The 12,011-nt window shown below is 37.7% G+C and overlaps 1 protein-coding gene across 3 annotated transcripts in view; it reads left to right on the plus strand.

The window, feature by feature from the left end:
* Positions 1 to 12,011, plus strand: part of LOC149083460 (ras-specific guanine nucleotide-releasing factor RalGPS1-like) — a 120,525-nt gene that overhangs the window by 79,755 nt on the left and 28,759 nt on the right. For all 3 annotated transcript variants that reach the window (XM_089233974.1, XM_089233975.1, XM_089233973.1), the window contains exon 8: positions 2,578 to 2,709. In XM_089233974.1, coding sequence (XP_089090100.1) covers positions 2,578 to 2,709 — 132 coding nt within the window. The remainder of the gene's footprint in view (positions 1 to 2,577; positions 2,710 to 12,011) is intronic.

The following is a 12,011-nucleotide window of genomic DNA, read 5'->3' on the forward strand; positions in this document are numbered from 1 at the left end:
ATATTACTTAAAATTTGATGATCGATGTGCAAAAGTTTCTTATGCTTATTTTATGGTTCAATAAAGTAAAATAAATTAAAACATCATTGATATTGCAATGTTTATCGGTCGCACGATGTGTTCGAAAAACTGGAATTGACCAAATTTTTGCAAGTTTCATTGTACAGCTCTTTTCATGCTTTGTCAGAACAAAATGACCCAGAATTTACCATGAAGAGGTGGCTGCACGTTGAGTTTCACCTACACTCTATCCAATCAACCATCCAAAGTAGGAGAGTGTATGTACTTTACATTATAGTTACCAAAATTGACTAGGATTTACTGGTTTACAGTTTCTTCTATTGTTTCTTTTCCAAGTGTTCATGTTTAAAGTCTAACTTTTGCACAATGAAACTTGCAAAAATTTAGTCAATTCCAGTTTTTCGAACACATTGCGTGACCGATAAAAATTGAAATATCAATGATGTTTTAATTTATTTTACTTTATTGAACCATAAAATAAGCATAACAAACTTTTGCATGTTGATCGTAAAATTTTAAGTAATATTAAAAAATTAAGAAAAATGTTCAGTTTTGTCAATTTTCATAATCTTCAAGTACTATGCACGACTGGAAGATATCAACTGATCTTATAATTTTTTATGTTTTTCTTCTTATTAAAAGAGGTAACTTTTCTGCACTATAGCAATTTGAAAATGAAACTTCATTTTTTTTCAACCCACCCTGTTGTACCTACATTTTGAAGTTGTGGAAAAAGAAAATTCAATTTTCCTCCCATTTTGCCCAAAAATCCCGCCTGGGCTGTAAGTGAACAATTATTCTCTTATTTTATTAATCAAATACAGTTTAACATGCACTAAAAATATATATTTAGGCATAATGTGTAAGATGTACACATGTTTAAATTAGATATTTTGTGGTTGTGGAAAAAGAAAATTCAATTTTCCCCATTTTGCCCAAAAAAACCCGGGTTTTCTACCCAAAAAACACTGGTTTTTTTTAAAAAACCCCGGGTTTTTTACAACCCTGATTTGTGGCCATTATGTCTAAATATTGTGATATTCCATTAGTTTCACTATATAGATCAATGTTGATATCGCCCACAATTTTTTCGTATTGATTTCTAATTCTTCATTAAATTGTGTAATTGTGTATGCATGTCAACGGTACAATAGCAAAATATTAACATCATATTCTGTGTGGTGTATAAACAAATCTTCTGCTGTAGTGAAATTAGTATGTTTTTTTGTGTTGATTTAATTTATATACATAATTATTCCCCCTGATTTATTGTAACTTCTAGAATTTGTATAACAGTAATAATCATTGAGATGTTCATAATTTGATATATATAGTAATTGAATTCTTCATTTTCATCTATCCATATTTCACTTAAACAAATTATGTCAAGTTTTTCATTTAGTGTTCTTAGAAATATCAAAAGATTGTTAAAGTTCTCTCTTGTTCTAAGGCTCTGTATGTTGATTATTAAAAATGTAAGTGTTCTATTTCATATGTTATGACAGCTTATTACCTTTCTCACTTCTTGAATTTCCTCCAGAGGCTGTTGATCCTCTATCATATCTGCTTCGTCAGTTTCTTCAATTTCCATTGTCGTTTAAGATTGGGTTCAGTCTCTGTAGTTGATCTTCTGCATATATTCTTAGTGTTTTAGATTTCTCATCTCTCAGGAGGAAAATCTTTCCATCTTTTTCCCATGCAAATTTATAACCAAGTCTGTTTTTGGCTTGCCTTGCTTCGTAGAATAGTTTCTTATTTTCTGGTGTGGGGTGTTCATTGATGTATACTTTGTCATCCTGAAAATCTGGATTTATTCTGTCAGCTGTTAGACTATCTTGTCGCTTGACTTTTACCATCCAGAGATTCCTTGACCTTTCATTATGGAACCTAACAACGATTGGCTTCAGTTTACTAGAGTTTCTCGAAGGCACTCTGTGGGCTTTTTCTATCTCTGTTGTTTCTTGTATTCCCAGGATTGTTTTCATTGTGTTCATTATTTCATTTATATTTTCATACTATAATTATAGTATGAAAATATAAAATGTATAATTTTTTTAATTACTTAATCAAATCACAAAGCATATATGTAAACTTGTGCAATTGAAACTGCAGTATATAAAGCATCAACATTAATTTTTCAAATATTGGATGAAGAGGCTAACTTTGATAAAAGAAAACTGGATAAAGAGCAACTTTTATCAAAGTTGCGACTTTTTTACCCCTTAAACTATTTTTTGTTAAACTTATTTTATAAATGATCTTTGACAAAGAACTTTTATAGTGTAATTCCTGCTTAATTGAAAAAAAAAATATTTTCAGAGTGAGATGTCTCAAATGCAGAGTGACATAAATTGGGGTATCACTGTATTCAAAGCAAATATCTTATGTAGCTAATTTCCATGCTTTTAAGTTATGCAAGTAATTTTAATTGTGTTTGTTACATTAACCTAATCTAGTTATATATGTAGATCAATGTTTCCCAAATTCTAACAAATGAAGTACTATACTCAACAGTTTATTTAGCTTGACAAGTGCTGATGATTATTGAATTTTCAGGATTGTTTCTGACTGATCTTGTATTCATCGATTTGGCACACCCAAGTACACAAGGCCTTGACAATCATCAGCGGCAAATGAAAATGAATAACATCCTTCGGACCATTGCAGATTATCAACAGTCATCATATGGTATCAATTCTATTTTTTAATCTGATATTTATACAGTTGGTTCAGCTTATATCAAAATGGAATGTAGCTGTAAAAATATTTTATTTACACATGAACTTTCCTAATTAAATCCTTACCAAATTTAAGAGATCTCTTAAATTTGGTAAGGATTTAATTCATCTATGTGCATATCCAAGGTATATGAGTTAATGCTTAGTCTATCAATTTGAAATGATTGTGAGAATATTAAATAAAATAATGCTAGCATACAGGAAACTGTTGATATGCTCGTAGATGAAGGTGATTTGATGCAGATATAATTGGTTTAAAAAGATAGTAAACTGTTTTGTATGTAATTACTGACACATAGTCACACATAATCAACATTGGGTTCTAGGTAGAAGACACAGCTGAAAACATAAGCAACTTTATTCTTTTTTTTTGGTACTTACATACGAGTGTCCTTGACCACTGTTTTTCATTAGTGCTGCCATACACAAATATGAACACATGACATTCCCTCCCTACATAAGCAAAAAAACAACATACTCAGATTTCTGATATAAATAAATGGACATAATGGGAGGTATACTACAACCTAACCAGACTAAGAAGAAATATATATATATATATATATATATATATGTATGTATGTATACACACAGTTCACATTTACAAAAAAAAATAAAAAATTTAAGGATGCCAAGGAGAGAAAAAACAAAAACATACTCCCTATTGCAGTGCTATATATCCGAACATAAATGCGTTCATACATTAAAACAACTTCATAGTCCAACTTCACAGAGGCACAACTAGAACGCTGTGAGCGTCTTAAGACTGGAATAGTCTTTGGAGTAGTCTGATCCGCCTTTTGAGAAAATTCTACTGGCTGTGGAACCTCAGCACTAGCTGGCAGATCTGGTTCACATGACTACAGATGGTGGTGTGTTTGAATTTCTCACAAACAGCTGGTTCCTATGATGCATTTCATGTCCACAACACACATGCCTACTCATGTTGTCGTATTCATGTTGCTCACCTATTAAGGTGCTAAGCGAGATAGCACGGGCGATCCCTAATTGTATATATTCCCCCACACAATACTTCTATTTTGTATATTTTCATTAAATCCACCAGAGCGAGTGAACTCAACCCAATAAAACTGATGCTGGCTTCTAGTCCGCAAGTTATCAAGCCCATTTGCTTACCAATAAGGTGTTAAGAGAGCTGACTCGCTCCGATGTGTATATATATATATTTTTCATTTCACAATAAGATTCTCATTTCTTTTCCTTTTTGTATCCTGTGTATATAATATGGCAAGTGTAAGATAATAGATGAGATGGCATGGGTGGGGGGGGGGGGCTCAATTGCTTTTAAAACATACCTCCATCCTAATATGTGTACATTCATCTGTCTTAACTAAATCCCATCTCGTCTGTAATCAACACGTAATCGCAACAGTACTCAATTGTCCGGGGAAAATATGTTGTAAAAATTTTGTATGTTTTTTTTTTTTTTTTTTTTTTGGACACAAAATAAAGTGTTCCAGACTCTGCCACGAAGTTGGGCTGGAAGAGATCTCTGCAACGGGATAAGTCCAGTGGCAAAGTTCTGGCATTTATTCATTCAGCTTGTTCCTATGACGAACCACATAGCCTGATGCTATGTTTACTCCAGACATAACTCTTCCAATGGGAGTAGACATCTCTCCCTGAACCCGCCTTGGACTACTACCATAATTTCTACACCAAACCTCATCTTTGGACTTGAACTTTGTATTAACTGGTAGATTACTTCTAGATTTCAGTAAGTGCAAACGACTCTGGATGGCTTGATTGAACATTGCTCTTGCAGGAGACACTTGTGGTCGTGTTTGGGGTCTGCCTATAGTGGAACAGAAACTTATCCAACCGTTCCTGTAAAGAACTACCTTTGATCTTTTTTATAACATCCTTCATTGAATGCACTGCCCTTTCTGCCAGCCCATTCAACTGAGGATGGTATGGGGCAGTACAAACATGAGTAATACCCCTTTGGCAAAGAAAATTTGAGAACTCTTCACTGGTAAATGATGTCCCGTTATCACTCACAACAGTTCTCGTCAAGTCGAATCTAGCAAAGTTGTAATTGTAGCTGTGGATGATGTCGATGGAACTACAATAGCTTCCAGCCACTTGGTAGCAGCATCTACCACTAGCAGAATCATGCGGCTTTCAAACGGCCTTGCATGATCAATATGAATACGATTCCACAGCTCACTTGTCAATGGCCAAGGTGCCAATTTAAAGGGAGGTTCAGGATCTTCCACTTGGCAAGTATCACAAAAACGTACAAATTCTTTGATGTCACTGTCGATATTTGGCCACCAAACTGACTGCCTAGCAAGTGCCTTGAGTGCACCCATGCCCTGATGGCTTCCATGCAACTCTGAAAGAACATAACTCCTGTATTTCTGCTGCACAAATACTCGACAACCTCGCAAAATCAAGCCATCCTCTACCAATATCTCAGCTCAACAAAGCCAGAAAGGACAAATCTCTGCTGTGGCTGACTTTGGCCAACCTTGAGAAACACTTTTTCACTTCAACAACGCAGGATCTGAATCTAACGATCTCTAGAAATGATACTTTGTCATTGGACTGTCGTCGACAGCTTCCAACAACAGAACCACATCAGCTGGCTTGGGATGATCTGCACAAGTAACTGTTATGGAAGTCTGCTGAACGCATCAGCATTGGCATATGACGACCCCTTTCGGTTTCGATACATGATGTCATGGGAATATGCTGATAAGACCAGGGCCCCCATCTTTGAATGCGAGAAGCAGCCATAGATGACACAGACTTATTCATTGAAAAGAGACTCGGGAGTGGTTGGTGGTCGGTGGCCATTGTAAAGGTCCTTCCAAGTAAAGGTTTGCTGAAACATTACACTCCTAATATCAGAGCCAAGGCTTATCTTTTAATCTGGCTGTAGTTACGCTCTGCTTTAGTAAGCGATCAGGAAGCAAAGGTAATTGGATGATCTCCACCAGCTGACGGATGTGATAGTACTACTCCAACACCATATAGACTAGCATCACATTACAAGGGTACTTCTTTGGTCTCATCAAAATGCACCAACAAGGAAGAAGATGATAACCTTTTCTTAGCTTCAGAGAAAGCATTTTTCTCCAATTTAGTCCACTTCCAGGACTTATTTTTATTCAGCAATTTGTACAGTGGAGATAACACAGACGACATGTTCAGCAAAAATTTAGCATAGTTAGTCAGTAACCCTATGAAGGATCTGAGTTCGTCCACATTGGTTGGCTCAGGTGCTCTCTCAATAGCATCCAACTTTGGACAGGATGCAGACCATCCGAATCCAGGGTTTGCACATCCTTACAAACTCCTTAAAAACTCCTAACTTTTCATTTCCCTATGGAAGGGCCCTTATAACTCCTTACTTTTTGCAGCCACGCCTGAAAAAGTACTTTTTTTTTTTCTCTGAAGGGATGATCTTTCTTAGAATAGGCATTCCCCATGCCGTGGTGAATAGCATTGCCTAGAAAAATAAGAGGAAGCTTTCCCCCGAATATAAAGAGAGAGAAAAAAAATGCTCTCTCCCTTTGTAATAGGAAATGTGAAAGCAGGGGATGGGATTGGAACATCCAATGGTTGTGCATACCTGCCAACCGTTGCGATTTTGTCGTATTTAGTAAATTAATATGATTATACGCTTTTGCTTCTAAAAATATGATTTTTTACCGAATCGCTAGTTTTGACGTGTTTTCCTGCCTATGTCGCAAACTGGTCAGCGTTGGAAATCGATGGTCCGTAGAACGACATCACTCCGCTGAACCAGTACCCGAAAATTCCCCCATGCCCAGTGGTGAGAAAGTTTTTTTAAGTTTTTACTTATGCGGCGAAACGATGTGTCGAACCTCCTATATTACGCAGTATACTGAGTGCAGACCTCGCAGCTTTCCTATTTTTCCTACTTTCGCCGCAATCGTTTTTTTTTAACGCAATTCTCTCTTACTATTCCTATTTTATCCCTCTTTCCCATTTGCTTACAGCCAATATCTCACCACGAAAATTCTGAGAAACCGCAAAATGTTACTGCTTTCCGCAGTTTTTTTGACATGTTTTATGTGTTTTATTCACATTACAACTCGCTATTGAAAAAGAAGAAAGGAAAAAAAATTTAAGTTCCACTGGAGTAAGGAACGATGACAAACGTATCTTTTCGCCGCCGCACCTTAAAGTGCTAAAAACTGAAGTCCAGTGGGGAAAGCGATTGGTTGCTGTAAATAAAAAGGCAAAAAAAAAAAGAGGAACAGACTCTATCCACACACAAGAGGCTCCATGAGAGAGACAATGGGTTTATCTCTCCTGGGATCCCGTAACGAACGTTCATCCCTGAAGCCAGGTTTTCCTAAGAGTAGGCTTTTTGCGCCGCATGAACCTAACTTGATCCTTTCGTGTCGGGCAGAAATGAGTTATATAATGACGTTATGCTTTTGCGTTTTCCAAGCGTGCCGCATCGGCTCAGGACGGCTATATAGTATATGACCCTTGTGTCATCTACTCTATCGGCTGCATGCTCCGGTTTAAAAGGAAGAGACACAACACGAAAATGAAGGGAAGATCGCTGAGACGCGCGGCACACGACGCTTAACTCCTCCAGAAGCAGTCTGCCAATCACGCCCGATGTAAAGCGCTGTCGTGAGCCATATTATGCTCTGTAGGAAAACAGTCGTACTGCTTTTCATATTGATGAATAGACGGTGTGTCGCGCTGGGTGATTCACGTTGCGCGCAGCATAGAAAACCTGCTAGTAAAATCCGGCTTTTAAAAGTGACAGCCCGAGCCACGTCTGGTTTTACAGGAGGAGGGTGGGGACGAGCCGATCAGCCGCTATAGCTGAACCCACTTTTTTAACCTTCAGAAAATAACTTTCGGGTATCTTTATGTTAGGGGTCATTCAAGTATTACGTCAGCATGGATGGAGGGTTTTCGATTTGCTGACTTGATGATGTGGAGGGGGGGGGGGAGTTGGATGATTCTTACGTCATTATAAAAAATATGAAATATTCTTAATGACATCTTACTTGGTGCGCGAAAAACGAGTAAAACTTTTCACTAGTTTGTGGGCACCTGAACTAACATTCTCCCTATTGAGTCCCCTACAGAGCCACTCTAGTGATCTTCAAATACTTAGCGGATCCAAATGCTCTGGAGCTGTGCCATGCATCATATAAGTGATCCGTGATTATGTTGCAGATCACTTAAGTAATCTGGGAATGTGCCGCGAGTAACTTGAGTGATGTAGAACCGCACTGGTGGCAGGACCAATGCTCTAAAACTTTGTCACATGTCACTCAAGGGATCGCTTAATGTGCCACAGATCGCTTAAATGGTCTGGAATTGTGCCACGAGTCACTTAAGCGATCTGTAAATGTGTCACTTGGTTCATTGTTACAAAAATAGATAATTACAAATTAGATAACGCCAGGGCCACATTTGGTCCACACAGGCCGAATATTTACCGCGGGTCAAGGGTTACCAAGGGCTTAGAGAGGTAGGGTCGCAATGAATTTCTTGAACAATTTTGGGTTCTTAGCCTTCAAATAGCATTGAAATTAACAAAAATTGATTATAATAACATATAAAGATATTTTGTTTTGAAATTGTAAAAAATATTGTTACAATTCTTTTAAAAAATATTTTGTGGATTAAAAAAATAAATTTTTGATCATCTGGGGGGGGGGGGAGAAGCCCCCAATTCAGATTCAAATTCCACCAATAAGCGTTAGGAGGAAGGGGGCAGAGCGCTGACAGAGGGAGGGTGAGAGTTTTGCTGACTTTTTCTGACGAGAGGTGAGTCAAAAATTGCTGAAAATTTGCTGACGTAATACTTGAACAGCCCCTTATTTATTTTAAAGCATACATGTGCTCAACACATGGCCTAAATGTGGCCTGCCTCAAGTGGCGCCAGTACACTTACAGATGAATTGAGTGGCTCGTGGCAAATTCTTACTTCAATTGAGCAGCCCGCGGCACATTCCAAGATTGTTTGAGTGAGTAATTTCCGGGGGGAGGGGGGGGGCTTTCTTTCTTTCTTTCAACCCAAGCACAACGCAGATCTATAACCATCTATGGGCAATTTACTATCTAGGGAGTTGTGCTGGAAGTGTGTGTGTGTGCGCGCCTAACAGTCTGAGTGCATATGTAGTGTTTGATTTGTCAGTGCTGCCATCTATATTTCAGAAATGAAGTTAGTGATGTGTTATGATTGAATTACATTTGTACTCCTTTGTAGGTCTCTTGCTCTCTATGGAGAGACTTTTTAAAGTGGAGATCGGCTCGCATTCGCGCCTTGAAGTTGGGAACCACAGAAAACCAGCTTCAGCCTTTTGTAATTTTAGCAGTAAAAGTTTGCTATAAATCAATGCATCGGCCCATAAACAAATCTGCATATTGACTTCCCGCTCCTTGGTTGGGGGCTCTTGGATTTTAGTCGTTGGTAAAATGAATATGAATTACAATTTTTTGTGGTTCTCATGGGGTGGGGACTCCAGGCTGGGGACCCTCATGAGGTAAGTTGACCCATTTTGAAAGGGTGCTTGATGAATCTCATTGGTTTTTTTGTTGCTTTAAGATTGTGAAATTCCTCAGTAAGTTGGTGCTTTCAAATGCCACTTTTCATATCACTCTGATGAAGTGGGACAAAATAAACAAGATATGATGTGAAGAGAAAAAGGTGTTGCCGCCAAAGGGTGCAGGAAGGCTTTGCCCCTCCTCCCAGTATAGCTATGTTCATAAACTTTTCCCCAATATTTAATTTTTAATAAATTTTTTGACTCATTCACAAATGCAGATCATGTGAAGCTGTCATGACTTACAGAAGAAAAATCTGGACGAGTTTTCTTAAAATTCCTTTTTGTTGTTTTTTTGCGAAAAAAAAAAAAAAAACAATGTATAGAAAGGATTTGATTTTGTTATTTTGTAGCTTATGAGCATATTTTCATAAACAGTTTACAGTGATTTAACTCTTATTTGGTTAACATCTGCCCATTCTTTATGGGTATTATATGATATTTTATCACGTGTATATATTGTTTATAATTTTTATTAATTTCATTTTTAATTGGGTTGCTGTATTTTTGAAATATATGACATCCATATTTTTATGGGCATCTTTTTCTCAGCCACCTCGTTGGGCATTTTGCCTGTTGTGGCGTTGTATTTGTATCTCTCTCTGGCAGAAGTGGCCACAGCTCAAGCAAGATAAAAACAAAATTTATTGCAAACTCAGTACATCACTTCCGATTTCTTTAAATCATTTTAATACTATATACTACCGCAACTATCTTTTCTTTCTTACTACACTTCTCAATACCTAATCTTGATCATCATGCTCTGTTACTGTTCGAATTTGTGTTCACTTGTTACTCATGCGTACAGTCATGGCATATCTCTTCCTTTTCAGCTGAAATTCCTACCCATCATACCCTTTATTCTGAAAATTGAAATCTTGGAAACATTGAAATAGAAATTAAAGAAAAAAGACATTTAAATGAAAATCAATTCACATGTGGGCTTCTTTTATTGTCCAGTGGTGCAATTTTTTTTTCGGAGGGGGCGTGGCCCCATGACACCTTAAAAACTCCTTACTTTTCATTTTGAAAATTTTGTATGAACCCTGGAATCTATCCTGTGCCCTGAATACTCTACAGATGGCTGCATGAAGACACTTTGATGGATGCAGTTTGATGCCAGCCTCTTGCAAGATTGTCAGGACCCTTTTTAGGTTCCTTAAATGATCTGCTGATCTACCTGTGTTGAGTAAATCATCTAAATAGCACAAAGCAGTATCATGTCTCTGCAGAAGCTTATCCATTTCCCTCTGGAAGATAGCAGGAGCTGAAGCTACTCTGAATGGTAGCCTTGTATAATGGAATAAAACCCTATGCGTGTTTATTACCAGGAGTTCCTTAGAGGTCTCGTCCAGCTTCAGCTGACAATATGCATCTGCAAGTCAATCTTGGAGAAGGTCGCACCCCCAGAAAGATTTGCAAACAAGTCCTCAGCGTTTGGAAGAGGGTATTGCTCCAGGTCAGTAGCGATGTTGGCAGTCAGCTTGAAATCCTCACACAACCTTATTTTCCCGTTTGATTTCAGTACTGGCACTACTGGTGTAGCCCATGCGAATGATGCCACTCTCTCCAGGAACCTAATTCCAAAAATCTGTCGATTTCATCTTCAACTTTCTTTTTGTATGCATACGATACGGGACAAGCCTTAAAGAACTTTGGTGCCACAAATTCTTTCTTGTTTAAGTGCACCTTTGCATCCTTCAGCTTTTCCAGTCCCTGGGAAAAAGAAAAAGCTCCTTATGGTCCTTCAAGACTGTCTGTAAGCTTATTTGCCGTGGTGATGGAAGGCAAGTTTGGATCGAGTTTATAGGCAAAGTAGACGTGATATGTCAGACTTCTAGTTCGTTGATTCAGCTCCTCCCCATCAGGGTCACAGAACACTGTCCCACTACCTTTTTTCCTTTGTACTTGACAGAGACATCCATAGCACCTGCAATCTTTAGGGTATGCTTGGTGAAAGATCTCAACTTGATGTGTGTATCTTGCAATGCAGGAAACTTATATTTACATAGCTGCCAAGTCTCCCGAATTTTAGCTTCATCGCTCGACATCCCGAAAAGTTCTTAAATCTCCCAAATTTTTACGAAAATCACAAAAATCCCTAATTGTCCCTAAAAATTCCCTACTTCATTAAAAAAAATTCCCGCTTATGAAAACAATCCCTAAGGAATTTCTTGTGGGGCATCTTTTTTTCCCTTTCGAAAAAGACATCACACGTCGTAAATGGGGAAATTCCCTTTTTAAGGAAGTTTTACAAACCCTCTGATGGTAACAAGAAAGTTGTTTGTCTTATCGTGCAGGGAAATGGCTTAGCAGCCAATAGTCCTGGATAATAATTGAAGATTATAGTCACGCGCATGTGGTCAAAATTTCTTTTGTTATAACGTGCGATATAACAAAACACGAATACTGATAAGCAAAAACATATTTAATCAATTTTAAAGATACTTATTCCCCGATGTATTTCCTTTCATCAAACGTTCCAGAAGAGGGCCGACTTTTCCTTTTTGTACAAGTTGTGTTACGGACATAAACATCGGTCATGGAAAGACTGCGATCATCACTCGTGAAATGGAAAAAAAAACCATCAAGCAAGTGTCACAAAAAGTCACGTGTTCTTCAAAAATTGACGTTTTTTTCCCTTCATCTTCCGATGATTTTGGGGTCATTCGCGCAG

This window comes from Pholcus phalangioides, unplaced genomic scaffold (genome assembly GCF_987345545.1).
Source record: "Pholcus phalangioides strain wild (caught in Gottingen) unplaced genomic scaffold, Ppha-v1.0 ptg000008l_1, whole genome shotgun sequence".
In the NCBI taxonomy this organism is placed as follows: domain Eukaryota; kingdom Metazoa; phylum Arthropoda; class Arachnida; order Araneae; family Pholcidae; genus Pholcus; species Pholcus phalangioides.